Source organism: Vulpes lagopus, chromosome 24, assembly GCF_018345385.1.
Source record: "Vulpes lagopus strain Blue_001 chromosome 24, ASM1834538v1, whole genome shotgun sequence".
Taxonomy (NCBI): domain Eukaryota; kingdom Metazoa; phylum Chordata; class Mammalia; order Carnivora; family Canidae; genus Vulpes; species Vulpes lagopus.
In genome coordinates, this window is record NC_054847.1 from 41,824,916 (window position 1) to 41,845,271 (window position 20,356).

Here is a 20,356-nt window from a genome sequence, read left to right on the forward strand (position 1 = left end):
GAGTTCCAGAAAGAGGGAACAGAATTGGGAAGGACCTGTGTGGAAAATTCTTAGCCATTAAAGACAGGAATACTTGAGTTAACACAGTGAACACTGAGCAGAAATCCACAGTGAAACTTGTGAGCTCTATCCGTTTGTCATTAGTGGCGGATTTGGATGAAGTTGTGGATGTGAGCACTTGAGAAATGGTATGTTCAGACCAAAGGCAGAAACTGAAGCGTGCTCCATGAATTCTTAGGAAGCCCATGTCCTGTTGGATGGGGAAGTGGAGCTGAGGCTTATAGCGTAGGCTCAGGCCAACATGTAAAAAGCCTTGAATGATGGACTAGAATTTGTACTCCGACAGAGATGAATTTTTTAGACAGAGGAGTGATAGAGCCAGACTAGTCAGTGGCTGCATTTAGGGTGGAAGATGGAGGAGCTTATCAATAAGGATAGGTTAGATTATGCAATAGTTAACAGTCCTAAATCTTAGTGTCTTAAAACAGCAAGGCTTGTTCTTGGTCACATTTGATGTTCATTGGTGGTTGACTAGGGACATAGCTCCAAATCCCCGGGGAATCCACGGTCACAGAAGTTGCCAGTTCCTTTGACAAAGGGAAAGTGCCAGTGTTCTGGCCCAGAAGTGAGAGGTGTCATTCTTCACAGTTCACTGGCCAAAACCGGTCCCGTGATCCTACCTCCTCACAAGGAGGCTGGAAGTACGATCCTGTGTGCCCAGAAGGCAGAAGGCTGCACACATTTGAACAGCATAAATGGCCATCACAGTAATTGGCATAGGCATGGTGCTGGCCCAGCCATGGTCCTGAGGACTTAAACCCGAGGTGGTGAGAGTAGGCCTGGAAAGAAGCTGTGGTTGCAGGCGGCATTTCGGAGGTAGTACCAAGAGGATTCCATGCTGTGGGGCACAGAGGAAGGAAAGAGAAGTCTGACTTACTTGGGTGACTTCTTAGATTTTTTTTTTTTGCAAGGTTTAGATGACATAAATAGAAATATGAAAGTTAAAATGATAGCTAGATATGGGGAAGTTGGCACTTTCGACAATACAAGATACGTTTTTGCTGAAGGTGTGGTTGGATGATTTTATTTTATCAATAATTGAGTAACAGTAATGCATAAAGAAGAACACCAACAAGGGGATGAAGATTAAGAAAATGAGAAGAAGGAAGATGTTGGCTTAGACTACATGGCGTAGACCACTTCCTCCCAGACACATTTCCTGCCAATTCTTGGCTCCTACTCCAGTAAGTATTCCAAAGAACAACTGTTCCATCCAAAGCTCCGGTGGGCGTCTCTCTGGGTCAGCGGGCTAGTGATTTATGTCCCAGGATCTTTGACCAACAGGAAAATTGACTGTTGGAATCTTTGGCCAAGATTAATATATTATTTCATGTTAATGTGTTCATCATCCTGTGAGCACTGTGTTTTTTTTTTTAAATGCCGAAGTGGAAGGGGGGAAAAGGAAAAAGTGTTTGAGGAATTTTGTAAAATAGGATTTAATGGAACCATTCGTCTATCCCAAAGAATGGTCTGAGAATGATGAGGGATGTGCTAAATGTGGAGAGCTGCTTGTGGCATTTATAAATGTTACACAAAAAACCCCACAGTCACTTGGGAAACATGATGAAAGGGTCCCCTGTTGGAGCTCTTCAGCCTAACGTACATTTCCTACACAAGGAACGTAGGTGTCGTTACCTTAAATACGTGGCTCCTAATCTATACAATTCTCTCCTTGCCTAAATGGACCCTTGACTCTTCTTTACTTTAAGTTTCTTCTTGCAGTTAACAAACCTCCTGTCCCTCCAGCGTTCATTGTAAACCTTTGGGATAGGACAGTGTGAACCTAGGTCTCTGCAAAGGAGAGACCTAGGAGCTTCTAGACTAGCCAGTTGTAATTCTATCGTTACCAATACCCCCAAACTTCTGATCTTGATTGAGTAGCCCTGCCTTGGTCCTTGGTACATGAGTCGGCTTTGAAGCTCAATCTGAAACTTGGCTACTGTCAGTCTTCCCTATAAAACAGAACATTGTCTTTTCTTTTTTTTTTTTAAACAGCCTTTTTTTTCTTTTTTTTTTTATGATAGTCATCAGAGAGAGAGAGAGAGGCAGAGACACAGGCAGAGGGAGAAGCAGGCTCCATGCACCGGGAGCCCGATGTGGGATTCGATCCCGAGTCTCCAGGATCGCGCCCTGGGCCAAAGGCAGGCGCGAAACCGCTGCGCCACCCAGGATCCCAACATTGTCTTTTCATATCCGTTTTTGCCTTCTACTGTCCCAATAGATTTTGATGAACACTTTAGTAGACTCAAAATACTGGATGATAAAAGTTTCATCATATTAGCCAGTTTTTCTAGGAATGTGTTCATTTATATTCACTGCCTTCATTGGAAAGGTAGATCTGGGAGTCCCCAGCATTAGATCCTTTATGAATTAGGGTCTTAGCAGGACACAGCCAGCACACAGAGAAAAGTTTCACTTCAAAGAAATTAAGGAAGGGACTATTACAGAAGTGCTGGCTGGAACAGGTGATAGCAAGGCAACCGGGGACTTAGCAATGGTGGGGAGCCCTCACCTCCTTCAGGCCTGCTGAGCCGGGGCGGGTCTAGAGCCATGGAACAGGGCCTCGATCAGAGCCCTGGCAAAGCTAGAAGAGTGTAGGATGGAAATTATAGGGAGGCTGTTGAGACACTTAAGGATCTGTCTTCTGCTCGCATTGGTCAAAGCCAAATAAAAGCAAGAGGACAAGCAAGGCTCCATAATCTCTCATATCAGTGTGCGGGGCACAAAGCGGGACAGAGAAGGACACATGAAGGATCTGGGTGGAGAGACCTAATAATTGGAGACACCGAGCATGTACTTTTGGAAGCACCTGCCATATACTTGTTTTATTGTCCCCATGCAGTTTATCCCCTATAGGCTTGCTGTTAGCTGCGTCAGGGTACTTTGGGTTCCACACTGGCTTTTTCTTTCTAATTACTTCTCCAGGTTTATCCTGGAATTATACCCTTTCCTTAGTGGTTATTTTTACCTAAGGAAACAGAATAGCGTTTCCCAGAAAATATTCTTTGCTAGTTTCCAATTCAATTTGCGAGGTTAGTTCTGACTCCAAACAGTACTATTTATAATGTTTCGCAGCATTTAAAGGAACTGATTATTCAATTTGCTTTGCTATTTTATTGCGAGCTGCTTATCCTGGAGCTTTTCTTATAATTGTAAATCACACTACTGTGGCAGTTCTGTTTCTAAAACAGTCCTTTGCAAGACTATGTATTTAGGGGAGCTCTATAATTACAGTCCACTATCACACCTCCAACTCAGTTCCAGAAAGTGTGGGTTTAGTCCAAGAGTAATTTTCTGACCTCCAGGTCAAGTCAAGTTGGATTGGTTATTTCTGAAGAATAAACTTTTTTTTTTTTTTTTTTTAAAGAACAAGGAAAACAGGTCTGCTGACTGGAGAGGATGGTGTGATGTTGACAAGTCGGGAGAAGGCAGAGCTGCATGTGTCTTAGGGCAGAAGAGTGTCTCTCAGTAGGGATAATGGACATCTATCCTTGCTCTTGTCAGTTCTGCATCGGACCCCTTCCCGGGGTTAGGGAATATGCCATGGCTTGAATCTCAGCAGGAGATGGGTCTTGCCTCCTCCTCCTGAAACCAGAAGGTCACTCTCTGACCCCCAGCAGCCGAACCTCAGGCATGGGATGGCCACCACTTGGCCAAAATGATGCTTCTGCTTTGACTCTCAAGTGCAAGACCTAAAAAAGATGGGACACTTTGAATTCACTCATTCCAGTGGCATGGTGGCAATGACATTGCTCAGCATCTCTATTAGCAGGCCATCGGTCGGCCTTCAAGGAACCACTGAACCGTTCGGGATCCAGACGGTGCCAACATCATGGTAGGACATTCAAAGCTTAGGCTCCCGCTTCCCTCTGTGTAAGACACCATGGAAGCAGCATGATGGTATTGGTTATTTTTTTTTTAATGATTTTTTATTTGTTCATTTGAGAGAGCACAAGCAGGGGGAGAGGCAGAGAAAGAGGGAGAACAGACTCCTCGCCAAGCAGAGAGCCTGACGTGGGGCTCGGTCCCAGGACCCTGGGAACATGACCTGAGCAGAAGGCAAATGCTTAACCATCTGAGCCACCCAGGTGCCCTGGTATTGGTTATTTTAGAAGAGACTCAACCAAGGTAAACAAATATGTGCCATCAATAGCCATGTAGACCCCAGCAGACCTGTCCCCACATCCTGCCCCCCCCAACCCAAGTTGTTCCTGTCACACCCTGTTCCCATTCCCTTCCCAGGGCCTGGCACTGGCTGTTTCCTCCGCCCAGAATGCTCTTTGCTCAGTTATTATTCCCACATGGGCCTCTTCCTTTTTTTCCGGTTGGTTCCAAAGTCACCTTCTTGGAGAGCCTTTCCAGGTCCCCTTGCGGGACCAGGTCCCCCTCTGCCAGCAGCACACACCCCTTGTGGTATTTAGCAGCCCCGGTACATGCTCACTTGTCAGCTGTCTGTCCTCTGGATACATGTGCTGAGCCTCTGCATGAGCTCTACCTGCTTTGTAATCTGCGGTTGCCATTCCCTCTCATCAGAAGAGGCACAGCCTGAGAGCAGCAGGTTGTAGAACATCTCTTTTCCCCATCAGGTTGATCCTTACTCTTGTTGGCAAAGACAAATGCTTGTTCCCTCAAAGTCAGTGCCAGAGGAAGAGCAGCTGAGTGCTCTTTCCTGGAGAGCTACTTACTTGAATAAAATGACCGTGGCATTAATAACAGCATCAGCTGATTGCTGCTGCCTCGGGAAATGATGAAGCCCTGCTTTCAGGAAGGGAACGCATAATTTATTTTCATGTCCTATTTTTATGCCCAACGCATTGCCTTGCATGAAACAGGTGCCTACAATGTCTTCGTTAAAAACCAAGTCTCCGTGAACCTTCACCGGTCATGATTTTGTTTCTCAGGGTTTGGGACAAACACTAGAAGGGTCCTGAGCTATTAATTGCCCAAAAGTAAGATTCTCTTTTTCCTTTTACATGGGTGGTATTTAAAAAATCATTTTAGATGATTTTTATTACTAATGATTAAAACGTGGATGTGTGTTCTGCTCATTATGTATTTTCCCCTAGATGACAAAAGATGGGAGTATTTAACACTGATTTCTAAGAGCTGTACCATTCCTAGTTTCAGTGACGATAGACCCATTGACAATGGAGTTGGAAATTGATGCAGGAATCAGAGGTTTTTTTGCTCATTCATTTTTTTTAAGTTTAAAAAATATTTTTTAAAGTAATCTCTACACCCAATGTGGGGCTTGAACCTACAGCCCTGAGATCAAGAGTCGCAGGCTCCATGAACTGAGCCAGCCAGGCAACCCTGTTTAGTTATTCTTAAATATGCAAATTACCTAAACCTCTAAAGTTGGGAAGCCGCCCCCCCCCCTTTTTTTTCTACATAGGAAGATAGTTAAGCCCAGGAGATACATTTGGAACTGAGAGCTCGAAAACTCTCAGTTGAATCCTATTCGTTTAGGACTCAAGAGCTCTCATTTAATCTTAAGAAACAACTGTGTGAGGAAGGATGGTTTTATAATTTCACAGATGGGGAAACTGAAGAAGTCAACCACTTAACCCTTGTTTCTGGTGCTAAATTAAATCTCCTTTTTAGTGGACATTGCTGCATTCTCTGTATAGCTCCAGGTTGGATCTTATCTTTCATTTTCTTTTTTTTGCATTGAACTTTCCATTTCTGCATCAATTTAAGAACAACTGTAGAGTGTGTGGTGACAAACTAATGCATTAATGGCAGGAAATAATTTTGAAGGAAGACTCCAAGGGTTTCAAGGTCAGAGAAGACTTTCAAGATTGTTTGTATAAGAACCATTTGATGCTGGATCTCTTCTCTAACACCCCGATCCAGTGTTCCTCCACTACTTGAGCACTTCCAAGGTTGGAGAGTTCTGTACCATTGGAAAGAGCCCAGTTCATCTTTGGGTAGTTTTGGCTACTAGAAAGTTCTTTTTTATTGTTTTAAGTCCCAGGGTGCCGAAAGGGCTCAGTCATTTAGTATCTGCCTTTGGCTCAGGTCATGATCTCAGGGTCCTGGGATCTAGCCCCTCATCGGACTCCCTGCTTACCAGGGAGTCTGCTTCTTCCTCTCTCTCCTCTGCTCATGCTCTCTCTCTCTCTCAAATAAATAAATAAAATCTTAAAAAAAAAAGACTGTCCCTTTGTAATGATGTATTAGATCTAATGATCTATTTTTTCAAGGAACTACTTGGCCTGTGTACCTGAATCCTTTTTTCTTTAGTCCAATAACAATGACAAAGAATAATAGTAAGTTGTCACAATAGTTATTGTCTATTAAGGGTCTGTCTACTATAGGTCAGCCACTGTAAAGTCCCCTTGTGTATACATTATCTGGGTGTCTGGTGTATATACTATCATCTGCCTGGTGTGCAAGGGACATTTAGAATATAAACATAATAGCTAATACATACATCTCAAGTATTCATGATAGGCCAGATGTTCACCTAGTATCTTAAATGTTTTATTTAAATCACAAAATAACTCCAGGAGGTTGAGACTATGTGATCTTAATTTTCCAGGGGAAGTAAATGAGCAGAGAGACTGCCCTGGACACAAGTGTCAACTTTGCTCTTAGCTGTGATGTAAATCCCCTCTCAGAAAGGCACAGGGGAACGAAAGGAGCGCAGTCCCTGCCTGCATGGAGCTTCCAGGCTATGGGAGAGGGGAAACACAGAGGTAGACATACTCCAGTGTGAGGGAGTGAAGGGAGTCTACAAAGGCAATGGGGGAGCACAGGGAACAGGCACCTCTCCTCACCTACGGAGAAGCCCAGGAGGACTTCCTGGAAGAGCCAACACCTTAGGAGTGGGAAGGTAATGCCTAGGAGGTAGTGGGCTTGGAGAGGCGTACCAGGGACCGAGGGCATAGCATGAGCAAAGGAATAGAGGTGAAAGAGTGGAGCATGTGTGAGGGAGAGTGCTCTGGTCTGAATGTCTGCATCTACCCCCACATCCATATGTTGAAATCCTAAGCCCCAAAGATGTTGGTATTTGGGAGTGGGGCTTTGTGGAAGGGATTAGGGTCAGAGGGTGGAGGCTTCATGAATGCAATTTGTGTCTTTATAGAAGATACTCCAGAAAGCTCCTTCCCCCGCTTCACCCTGTGAGGGCACATGGCCGTGGCCCTGGAAGAAGTTCTTCACCAGGATGTGACCAGGTTAGAGTCTTGATCTTGGACTTCCCAGCCTGGAGAACTGTGAGAGATGAATTTTTGCTGCCCAGTCTGGGGGCCACCCAGTCTGGGGTGTTTTGTTAGAATGGCCCCAACGGACTCAGACAAAGGGTAGCGGTCTGGGATGCTAGAGGCTGCCGTAAAGCCAAAGAGCTGGAAGTACAACTGAGTCACGGCCACCCACACGGGTGGATGTGTTCTGGCCGTGTAAACAAGGTTTGCATTACATTTTAAATGTAGTTAGGGAGGTTACTATTTAAAGAAAGCCTTTCTGGAAAGAGAATATTGACAGCATGAGAAATCCAGATTCACACATTTGATGTTTTCCTAAAGTAGATGAACATCATTACCATGGCCTTTTGTCAGCATCATTTCCTCCCCAGGATGTGTGTCTGAGCCCCCATGTGAGGAAGCAGGAGCTTATTTGTCCTACTGCAGGGCCGTCTCTTTCCGTGGGGGAGTTTATTCCTCCCACACCTACATCTCTTTCAAGTCCGGCAGACACATTCACAGATGCATGAGATATCCAGATGATCACGAAGAAGCCCTTCTTCGCTTATGACTTAATCTCAGTGTCTTAGAGGTCGGATTCATAATCATTCCTGGGGAAAAAAAAAACACAAATATTGCCATTTAACATCCGCCATAGATTTTTTTTTTTAAACCCAGAGACATTTACAAGAGCATCTGGCTGGGGGAAATCTGGCCTATCCATGTTAGCTGGCGGTGTTAATCTGCGTCGCTAAAGGGAGCCAGGTGGTCAGCGGCCCCCACATCCACAGCGCTGAGTTTAGTGAACAATAACAAGTTGTGTATAAATCAGTTTCCATGGTTTGTTCATCTCAGCTGCTTTGCAGGTGGCTGAGGACACACAGCTTGTCTCTGCATGTTAAGGAGTGAGCAATATGACAATGTCACATTTCCCCCCACCATATTAGAGACTGGGGTTTCATACATATAAGGCTCTTTGTCCAAGAGGGGAGTTTTATCCTGACCAGTTAAGGGACAACGATGGTCCCGACTTTATTATTTTGTCTTTTCTCTTTTCTGTTTCAATTACCTTTTGTGTTTCCTGCAGGAAACATCTCTCTCAAATGCAGGCAAGACACTGATGAATTCCTTTCTGATTTGAATTCAGTGGAGCCCAAAGAATACGCTCTAAGAAGTAAGTAGGGTTTTTTTCTGTCCTGTTGGGTAGGTGAACACAGGGCAATCTGAGGTTTGTGCTGGGAGGATTCTGGAAAAACTCTTGATAATTAAAAACACAGAACCATAGGTGGAAGGCAAGATGAGCCTCCATTTACGAATTGCTCCAGGAACCGAGGAGGGAGGCGGATTTTTTTTTATTGCATAAGGGCAATAGAGGAAGTGGTATTTAATTCTAGCCAGAAGGAATCTCATGAGGACCAGCCTCTTAATAAGATGAGAATTGTTTATGAACTGTAAGGTGCTGTTTACTAATATTGAAGTTGGTAGCATTTTACTGTCATATGAGAAACTTTGTTTTTCTAGACATTTAGTCTGTTTTTGATCATGAATTACCTCATTGCTTAGGGAACCAGTTTTGCCCATTATGTATGTGACAATTAATTCTGAGGAGCTTGTTGGTGAAGGCTGGACTGACCCATGCTGGGAGAAGATTGACTGTAGCCAAAGCTCTTTGCATGTGGTAGGGGCAGACTCAGGCCACCGTCATTTATTTTTTGTTAGTTTCTCAAAATTATTCTCACAAGTAAAGGGACACATACCTTCCTGCCAGAAAGGGGCAGGAAATCCGATTCTTTTTCAGTGGGGTCACCTCCTGGAGAATGATTCATTGTTGATGCTAAAGGAAACCACTAACAAGGAGAAACATAGAAACTCCATTCTCTCCAGAACTATCATAGCAATTTCCACTTGCATTTAAACACATGACTGATTTATTTTGTATTGGAAAACAGTAGCAAATACACATCGTAAAGATAAACAAAAGTTTTTCTCTAATATTGGGGAATTCAGAGTAGCACACGATTGGAAGCAGTTGCCATTCTACACTGGATTATATGTCCTGATATTTAATAAAACATTGGAAAATAAATAAATCTAACTAATTCAAGGACCATTTTCACATCCCATTTTAGAATTGTTACAACACTTACTGAAACCAACAGGGAACATTCTGACAAACCTGGGCCAAACACGCTCGCCAAGAAAATCCCGGAAGGTACAGAGACTGGCTGAGACCGCTGGTGATGAGGTGGTGGCACATGTTGTCATTGTTAGTCACCCAGCTGTGTTGACACTTTCTTTGTCTTACAAGTTACTTCTGGTCACGTTCCAACAATATTCCATCTGTAGGGGCCTGGAAATTCTTTCACTAAAAAAAAGTTTCCCAAGGTGAATGGTCCAAGAAAGAATTGGATGATTTGTATACATGATGATAGATAAATAACCATTACTTAATTTACTAGAGGAATACCATCTGTAGTTGTTTTAATTGATTTGCTGTCTACCGTACCAGAGAATACTTGACATTGTTGCTTTGACATTTTGCCTGAGAGTTTTGAGCACAGAGCATGGTTCTGACCTTCCTTCTCGATATGGTTTTCCTGACAGTCATGTGGATGGAAAAATGATGTGTTCAGTATGTAGAGAGCACTTTTACATGAAGGACAGTTCCCAGCCTGTGAGAGGGTTGTCCTACAGAGTCCTAGCTGCACCATCATGAGCAGGGTGTTTTCTCTGTTTTATAAATGAGAAAATGTAGCTGCAGAGATGTAAAGTATCTTGCCCGAAATAAGTGGTAGAGATAGGATTTGAGCCCAGGTCATCAGATTCCCAAGCTTCCACTTTTTTTTTTTAATTTTTTAAGATTTTATTTATTCATTTGAGAGAGAGAACAAGAGCAGAGGGGAGAGGCAGAGGGAGAGAGAGAGGGAGAAGCAGGCTCCCTGTGGAGCAGGGAGCCCAATGTGGGGCTTGATCCCAATACCCTGGGATCGTGACCTGAGCCAAAGGCAGATCCTCAACTGACTGAGCCCTCCAAGCTTGCACTTTCAATCTCTGCCTAAAATAAGCAATGAGAGAGACAAGAAAAAAACATGGCAAAAAGGAATACAGCAGAACCACATGTGAGGGGAATATGCAGAAGGAACAGCAAGAAAGAAAGTTGTAGAAGAATGAGGGGATGTAAAGGTGCCAAACATGCAAAATAAGGGGCTGTGTGGCTCAGGGAGACATGTATGTGTCAGACAGACAGTGGAAGAGACACATGAGGATGATGATCTCCAAACTGAGTTAGACGTGGCCTCGGAGTGAGAGCTGCTCAGGCCGAGGGTGTGACTGAGGTCCCCTCAGATGTCAAATGATGAGTCACGTTTCATTTCTTAACTTGGGCGGTAGGAACATAGGTGTTTCTTATTTTCGTCTTTATGCCTTTTAACATATTAAATGTCACATAATCATGTGTTAAAGCTCCATCCCCAAGCCAAAGCACTGAGATGACAGCAGCAGGATCTCTGATAATGGGCGAGGGTCTGAGGAACACAGTGAGGAGAGAGGGTTCCTGAGAGTTAGGGGAAACCCAGGCAGGAATGTTTGGTCTTGCAGGAGGGAGCTGGAGTCATGGCTGGTTGGGGCGGGGAGAGACTGACATTAGAGCCAGATACCACCCAGCTGTGTGTGGGGGGGTGTAGATCAAGGTGTGGAGGGTGAGGGGGGGTCAGGGGGAGCAGAGGGTGGGGGGTGGGGTGGAGAATGCATTAAGGAGTATAGACATGACTAGAGGGACGAGTATGGTGCTGGGACTCCAAACTGGAGTTCCATTTCTTTCTTTGCACCATCTCTTTCCAGTTGCTTTCCAACACACATCCATCATCTCAAAGGGAACAAAAGCAATCAAACACTATTTGTGTGCCTTAATTTTGCCACCCTCTCGGGTCACCATCTGGTTTTTATGCTTCCTTTGTTGCTAAAGTTCTTGTTTTTTTGTTTCTTGTTTTGCTTTTAAACTCCATGATCCACTGCAATCTACATTCAGTTTCACATCACATACAAACATGGCCCCCTCAAAGATTCTGGCCTCCTCCCTCCTGGATAATCATTTTTCTGCCTCTCAATTACCTTTTTCCATGACCACTATGGCATTATCTGCCTTCCTCCTTAAGTGCATCTATTTTTCTCTTTTCTTTTTAAAGATTTTATTTTTTTTATTCATGAGAGACACACAGAGAGAGAGGCAGAGACATAGGCCAAGGGAGAAGCAGGTTCCAAGTATGGAGCCCGATGTGGGACTCGGTCCCGGGACTCCTTCTGTGAGAATCAGTTGGTTATATGTGGAATTTATAATAAGTTTTGTTGATTTCATTATTATTTGTAATTTGTGTGGGTTATGGGCTGAATTGTGTTCCCCAAAATTCATATGTTGAGGTTCTAACCCTAGTACTTTATTTTAGAATGTGACTCTATTTGGAGGTAGGTCTTTCAGGAGATCCTAAATGAGGTAAAATGAGGTGATGAGACTGGATCCTAATACCATCTGACTGGTGCCCTTATGGGAAGAGGAGATGAGGACATAGATACTCACAAGAAGGACCAGGTGAAGACACAGGGAGATGATGGCCATCTATAACCAAGGAGAGAGGACACAGAAGAAATCAACCCTGTTGACACCTGAATCTTGGACTTCAACTCCAGGACTGGGAGAAAAATCAATCTCCGTTGTTTTAAGCCACCTTATGTGTGGTGTTTTGTCATGGCAGCCTGAGCACATTAATATAGTGTGCTATACATCTTTTACATCAGTATAACTAATGATAATCTTCCTATTTTATATATGTTATATATATTTTTTTTTCTCAATTTGGGTAGAGAGCAGCTTATGAGACATTGACCACCACTGCCAAAGCCCCATCCAGCTGCTAGCTGAGCCCTTAGGAGCTGGACTTAAGAATCTGAATTTCAATTTCAGCGTCTTGTGAATTTTGATAATTGTGATGGTTAGATGAAAATAGGGACATTTTCTGGTAATTACTGGTAAAAATATAAGTCAGACAAGTTACCAAAAGTAGACACAAAACCCAACCCCTTCATATTAGCTTGTTGGGGCTGCTGTCATAGTTGGGGGACTTAAGCAAGAGAAATTAATTTTCTCACAGTTCTGGAGGCTGAAGTTGAGGACCAAGGTGCTGGAAAGGCCGGTTTCCTCTGAGACTTCTGTCCTTGCTTGCAGATGGTTGATGACACCTTGTCCTTGGTGTCACTCTGTGTGTACAAATATCCTTGTCTATGGACACCAGTCAGAGGGGATTAGGCCCCATCCTAACAGACTTGTTTTCACTTAATCACCTTTTTAATTTTATTATGATTTTGAGAGAGAGAGAGAGAGAGAGAGAGATTGGAGGTGCAGAGGGACTCAAAGAGAGAATCTGAAGCAGGCTCCATGTTCAGCTCAGACCTTGACATGGGGCTCGATCCCATGACCTGGGATCATGACCTGAACCAAAATCAAGAGTCAAACCTTAACTGACTGAGTCACCGAGGTGGCCTTCACCTTTTTTAAAAACCCTAACTCCAAGAAGAGTCACAGGCTGAGATACTGAAGGTTAGAATACCAAATAAATATTGGAGGAAATATTCAGTTCAGCCCATAACACCCTGTAAAGCCCATGTTAGACTTCTAAACTCCAGAACTATAAGATAATAAATTTATGTTGTTCTAAGCCACAGAGTTCTGATAATTTGTTATAGCAGCTGTAGGAAACTCCTACAGATCTACCCAGGAAGCTCACTTTTATGATTTTGGCCACACAGCTCAGTGACCACATGCCTATCCTTTTGCTCTATGACCACCTTCCATTCTATGCTCCCATATCTTGTTTTTCTTGCTGTGTTTTAAATATTGGCCATAATGTGGAATGATAAATTTATAGGATTTAGTGACTATGTCCTAACTGTAGCATTTAGTGAATAAATCCTTATTAATTTATATATAAGGATGGAGATATATCCATACATCCATATATCCCATTGGGTTGTTCTATTTGGGGACTTACTCCTTTGGGCTTTGTATATGTTCTAAAATAGTGATTTCATGGGTTTTGTTCTGTCTTGTCTTTTCTCTGGAGGAAGGGCTCCTGGAAGCAAAGGCCTGTAGTTTATGCCCTTATATATAGGCATTTGGCATAAATGCAGTTATATGTTCTACCCCTGAGCTATATCTCCATAGGCACTTGGTATATATGTACATAGTTTTAAAATTTTTATTTATTTATTTATTCATGAGAGAGAGAGAGAGAGTGAGAGAGAGAGAGAGATAGTCAGAGACACAGGCAGAGGGAGAAGCAGGCTCCATGCAGGGAACCCAACATGGGACTCGATCCCCCGGACTCCAGGATCAGAAGGCAGGTGCTAAACTTCTGAGCCACCCAGGGATCCCCATATGTACATAATTTAATGAGCAGATGACCAGAATGCATGACAGAAACTCTACTAAAAGGAGACGTTGAAGTTGTGTTATGTTTCTTTGGTCCTAGGAGACACCTGATTGGCTGTTTCTGCAGATCTTTTCCCATGGCCCACCATGTTCTCCAACATCCATTATCCTGGGATCGTATCTCTTTATAAACTTATCACAACTACCCTGAGCACATGGCTGCTTCTTGCCTCCAGGCCCTCAGCATCCCCAACCAAGTCACACAAACATCTTTGGTTTGGATTAGAATACCCAACTGGGGAGTGCTGTGGGTTGAATTGTGTCCTCCAAAAAGATATGCTGATCCCCTAATCCTGGTACCCGTGAAGGTGATCCTATTTGGAAATAGGATCTTCACGGATGGGCTCAAGTGAGGATGAGATCATGCTGGGTCACGGGGTGCCCTAAGACAATGGCTGGTGTTTTTGTAAGAGGGAAATTTATACACAGAGACCCACAGGGAGAATTGCCATATAAGGATAGAGACAGAGATCAGAGTGATGCATCTACAAGCTAAGGAACGCCAACGATTGCCAGCAACCACCAGAATTTAGGGGAGAGGCATAAACAGATTCTCCCTCAGAGTCTCCAAAAGGAACCAACCCTGCTGACCTCTTGATTTCAGACTTCGATCTCCAGAACTGTGGCACAATACATTTCTCTTGTTATAAGCCACCCAGTTTGTGGAAATCAGGAGAGCACTATGAAAAACCTAGAAAACTATGGGCTCCCAAACACACCCTCCAGAGTAAAAAACATTTGCATCTATTTCTGAGATGAAAAACAAAACAAACAAAATATGCAGTCTCAGGTAGGTCCTGGAACTCATTTTCTTTGGGATGTACTGGGCTCACCCACGCCCATTTCATAAAATCCACTCGGACCATTTATACCCCCATCTGCAGTAGAGGCCTTTCAGGGGATGCTGTTTATGTGGAATTAGAACTGTGCTGAGCATAGCGAGGCCCCCTGGGTTCACATGATGTCTGCATGTTCCTGCGCTTTATTCCTCAGGGATGGAATGGGGGCGGGGGGGCCTCTGGTTCCCAAGTAGTCTGCAGGGCTTTTCATTTCCTGTTTTCTCTAATCTCATAACATCCTTGAAATCTTCCCCAAGAAGCTATTTGTGCTTTAAAAATCTTTAACCCTTTAAATCCCTGGTTCCTGTGTCAAGTTTCTCAGCCCTCCCTGACCCGGGGTGGGGGGGGGGGGAGGGTTACTGAGCTTCCTTCTTTGATAACTTACTCGCTTAGGCTTCATCTGTCTCTTTCTTTCTTTCCTTCCTTCCTTCCTTTATCTTTCATCTCTTGGAATGATTATTTCCTGTCTCCTCTCTGTGTGTCTCATCTTCTTTCCAGGAAGGGAAGGCCCATGGTTTATACCCTGTTCCAGGAGGCAAGCTGTAGGTAGGTGCTCACTGGGCTAGCTGGTCACTGATCCCAGCTGAGCCTTTGTTCTCTTGTTATCATTGGAGGACTGACCATCAACTTGGTTTGGATTCTCAGACGTTGCCTCTTTTCCCACCTGACTGTCAGTCTGGAGGCTGTTTTACTCAAGGCCAGCCCCTCCACTCATGCTGGACTTAGGAATAGAAAAAATGCTTAAACAAATAAAAATCTTTTAATAGAGAAAGGGTGACACAGTGGCATCCACTGAGATATCTGGATTAGCTGAATTTCAGACATATCCATGCTGTGGTAGGTTGAAACACAGCCACGCAACTGATTTCGACATTCTCATTCCTGAGACCTGTGAATGTTACCTCATATGGAAACAAGATTTTGCCCGTGAGATTAAGTTAAAGATCTTGAGATGGGGGAGATTATCCTGGATTATCCAGATGGGCCCTAAATGCAATCACATGTACGAAGTGGGAGGCACGGGGAGATTTGACACACAGAGGAGTAGGTGATAAACCACAGAGGCAGACATTAGAGTGATGTGGCCACAAGCCAAGGGGTGCCAGCAGCCACTAGAAGCTGGAAGGGACAGGGACGCCTGGGTGGCTCAGTGGTTGAGCATCTGCCTTCACCTCAGGGCGTTATCCTGGAGTCCCGGAATCGAGTCCCACATCAGACTCCCTGCATGGAGCCTGCTTCTCCCTCTGCCTGTGTCTCTTCCTCCCTCTCTGTGTGTCTCTTCATGAATAAATGGATAAAATCTTAAAAAAAAAAAAAAAAAGCTGGAAAGGGCAAAAAATGGGTTTTCTCAGGGATCCTCCAGAAGGAGTGTGACTCTGCTGACATCTCGATTTCTGCCCAGTGATACTGATTTTGGACTTCTGGCCTCCAAAATTGTGAGAGAACAAATACCTGTGGTTTTAAGCCACCAATTTTGTAGGAATTTGTAATAGTCACAGAAAATGAATATACCTGCTATTTGTATTCTCCAAGTTCAAGATTAATAGTTGACCAGACACAAGGGGGACTACCAGAGGGTGTTTGTAAAAAGCTGCTTTAGGAACTTTGGATATCAAATTGATTAACACCTTCAGATCTCTTTCTTACTACCAAGACTCTGTTGTCTCTGGCAACAGAGGGCTAGTATTTTATGTGTATGCCTTGTATCATCTTCTATAGCACAAAGACTATTCAATTCTAGTTTTAAAAATTCTACATTGTAAAAAAATAAATAAATAAATAAATAAATAAATAAAAAATAAAAATTCTACATTGTAACACAGTGATCTGGTGGGTGCTTAATAAATATTTGCTGTTAATGCTGTAGATGATAATTTCAGAGTTTATTTGTGGTTTGGCATTCTAGAAGCTTCTGCTGTCTTCAGCTTCATGGTATAAGTGCATTCATATTTTAAAATATAAGACCACTGGACCAGGGTCTTTCTTTCCTCCTTTCAAACTCAGAAATTAATCAGCTCTATATTTTAATATCTGCATATCATCACCACCATGTGAGAAAGCAAATCTGTCTGCCAATTAGCATTTCCATTCTGGCAGAATGGAAACGAGTTGTTTTTCATCTTTTGGAAATGAAAATTTGAAACAACTGCCATGTGATTTGAAGTAGCAGGTGGGATTAATCATTAGTTTATCCTTTGCCTCCCTCCCAAGACAATCACTTTGTGTTTTTATTTGGATGGTGCCTATGGCCCAGCATCTCAGCTTCCTGACAAAAACCAATTAAGCAGGAGGCAGGGAAAGGGCAACTTGTCCGTTTGAGTTCATAATCAGAAAGGAAGCAAATGCAATTGGAAATTTGCATAGCATCCAAAATAACCTCAGCCAGAAAGCCATAAATCCAATGAGTTTACAAAGCAGAACCCCAACAAGAAAAAAAAGGCGGAATTTGATCTTTTCAACTGAATAATTAGGTACCCCTCTCTATTAATCCTTTAGAGTTTTATGTAAGGGTAAAGTCAGGCTTGGTATCGGCATCTCTCTTGTTTTAATCTCCTTGGACTCTTATTAGTTCCAGTTCCTTAAACTTACAGCTACAGCGTTTGAGATACTCAGTGATAGAGAATGAAATCAGGGAATCATTTGGCTTATCTCTAATAAATACATCCAATATTAAAAAATTATTGCTGGTTTTCTTGACACATGGAGGACTTCAAAATATATTCACGGAGCTGGATGTTTGGCATTTAAATTTTATTTTTTGAAAGTTTAATTCATCTCAGCAAATGTTTTTTTGAACTCCTCCTCTGAGATATCCATTAGTGGAAACACAACCCTTCCCTCGCATGGGAGACAGACAGGTGAACCATTACATGCCTTTTAGTGTGATACACCAAGCAAGGGTCTAGACTCCATCCCAGGGGAGACCACCTTTCTGCCGAGACCCAAAGGATGATTCAGCATTTGCCAGGCAGACAGGAAGGAAGGGCATTCCAGGCAGAAAAACAGACAAGTGCAGGCCTGGTGAGTTCTGTATAATGGAGCAGAGGAAATGGGTGTGGGTGTGGGAGGATGAGCCTGGAGAGGCAGGTCAGGTCATGAAGGGCCTTTTAAACCACCCTGAGGAGTCTGGAATTAATCCTAAGGATCAGAGCCATCCAGCCTGGCTTCACAGAGTATCACCTGGGAAAATTTAAAAATTAATGCCCAGTTAATGCCCAAGCCACACTCTGAGCTCATTCTTTGTGAGGATGAAGCTTGGGTCTTAGTATTTTTTAAAGATACTGCAGGAGATTTCAGTGTCTACGCAGGCTTCAGAATCCCAGCTCTGGAGAAGAGGTCTGCAGTATCCCCCCTGAATGACCAGATAGTAAATATTTCCCTTTTGTGGGAAGCCTTTGTTGCAGCTACCGAACCCTGCCTGTATCTCTAGAAAGCAGTGTTAACAATGTGTAAACATGCGAGATGCTGTATTCCTATAAAAGTTTACTTACAAAAACAGGGCCACAGTGTGCCAGCTCCTAACTCTACATAATGAAATACCACTGAAGAATTAAAAAAAATATATATATATATATTAAAAAATTTAAAACATATTTTATTGTTTATATATCATATTTACTAAATAGTATATGAATCTATTCTCGCTGTAAAGGAATCAAAAAAATACAGACCACGTTTTTTTTTTAAAGGTTTTTATTTATTTATTTGAGATAGAAAGCATGAGCAGGGGGAAAGGCAGAGGGAGAAGGAGGGGGAGAAGCAAACTCCCCCCCTTAGTAGGGAGCCTGAGGTGGGGCTCAATCCCAGGACTCTAAGAAAATGGCCTGAGCCGAAGGCAGATACTTAACTGACTGAGCCACCCAGGTACCCCTAGTACAGACCAAGTTTAAGCAGTTTCTTGTTCCCTTATTTAATTCTCAGTCCCCAGCTGTTATCAATAGGTATCTATCCTTCTAGAACTTTCTAGAACCTTCTCCTTGCATTTTTGGGTCTATATATCTACTAGAAAGATATATTGTTTTGTAAAATTAAAAAGTATTTTTTAAAAGATGAGATTATTTGAGAGAGAGAGCATGCGAGCAGGGAGTGGGGCAAAGGAAGAAGGGTAGAGAGAGAATCCTCAAGCTGTCTCCATTGACAGCCCAACATGGGACTCCATCTCATGACCCTAAGATCATGACCAGAGAGAGGTGAAATCAGGAGTTGACCACTTAACCAACTAAGCCACCCAGGTGCCCCTACATTTATTGTTCCTGAACTTTTTCCCCTCAGAATAGTATCTCTTGGAGCATTTCCTATAGCAACAAATAGAGATCTATCTCATTTTAGTTGTTGCAGAGCATTATAAAATATGAAAGCACCTTTGCTTGACAGAGGCCAAACTATTTGAAATTTCTGACATTAAACAGTTCTTGTCCCACAAAATGGACTTTTCATATGGTGCAACCTAATAGTTTGTGTCTACCTTTTCTTTGCCTTTATGGGCATTACTGCCACAACCATCTTGCAGTTGCATGCTCGTATGTGTTTCCCTGGGGCAGATTCTGAGCTGCTGAATCATTTGCTGGATCAGCTTGCTGGATCACTGGGGCTTTCAGGAAGGAGTCTCTGGTTCAACCACAGATGCCAACTCTGAGAAGTGTCAGCAAAAAGGGGAGTTTATTGGCAGACCACGAGGCAGCTCACAGGATGATGAGGAAGCCCAATGACCTGCTGAGCTCAGAACTGTCCCAATACTTACCATGGCCGTGCCCAGTCTGCAGCCTCCCAGCCGACCACTGGTAGATGAACAAAGCCCAAGTTTTGCCTTGGGCCTTGACTTTACTCCACACTAGCGCCGGTTGACCTCATGTCACAGGGAATGGGAGGGTAGAGTGACAGCAGCTACCAGGGACCCCACTGGCTACTAGTGACAGGAAAGAGCACTTTGATTGTCAAGACTGTACACAGTAGGGGAGTGGTAATTGTCCAAGCACCTAGTTGCTGTTAGCGGGGAAGATAGCTTCTAGGAGGCCAAACTGATAGAACTAATTCTTCATATTATTACTAACATTTAATTCCATCAACCTTATAATTTTTTAAGCCATCGGATGGGTAGAAAAGAATGGTGTCTAATTGTGGTTTGCTGGTGAGACTGAACAACTTGCTCATGTGTTTTGGTCACTGGGATTTCCTTCTCCAAGAGTTGCCTGTTCATATCCTTTGCAGATTTTAAGTTAGCTTCTTTGACTTTTAAAAAATAATTGATTTGTAAGGGTTCTTTATATAATCTGAATACAACACTTTGTCCAAGTTATTGATACGGTAAATATGTCCTCTTTTCTGAAAGTTACCTTTTAACTTTATTCATAGTGTCTGGAAACAATTGTGAGGAGGGGAGGGACATGGTCAGTCTTGTAATTCAGACAGTTTAGCTTAAAAGATGATTGCTGGCTACAGATGTCCAGATGGATGCCAGCTCTAAAATTCGGAGTGGTAAGAAATTAGAGAGGGGGGAATAAGGGAGGGTCAGCTATTGTCATTATAGCAACAACCTGGAATAGTTAGAATCATTTAAAGAGGCCAGTGATAACAGACACCTGCTGGCTCAGCCCCAAGTGGCTTGAGCAGCAGAGCTGGCCAGAAGAGTCGGGAGCTCCTGGAGAAAGTCAGGTTATCCCGGATTACTCATCAAGGACTGTTTGCCCAGTTCTGGCTAGGAGATTTTTTTTTTTTTTTTTTTATAATAGTCACATAGAGAGAGAGAGAGAGAGGCAGAGACACAGGCAGAGGGAGAAGCAGGCTCCATG

At 43.2% G+C, this 20,356-nt stretch overlaps 1 protein-coding gene across 1 annotated transcript in view; it reads left to right on the top strand.

The window, feature by feature from the left end:
• The first annotated feature begins 8,340 nt into the window (after positions 1–8,340).
• LOC121481888 (O-acyltransferase like protein-like) overlaps positions 8,341–20,356 on the top strand; it is a 70,582-nt gene continuing 58,566 nt past the window's right edge. Inside the window, exon 1 of the mRNA XM_041739486.1 lies at positions 8,341–8,421. Coding sequence (XP_041595420.1) covers position 8,421 — 1 coding nt within the window. The 5' untranslated portion in view covers positions 8,341–8,420. The remainder of the gene's footprint in view (positions 8,422–20,356) is intronic.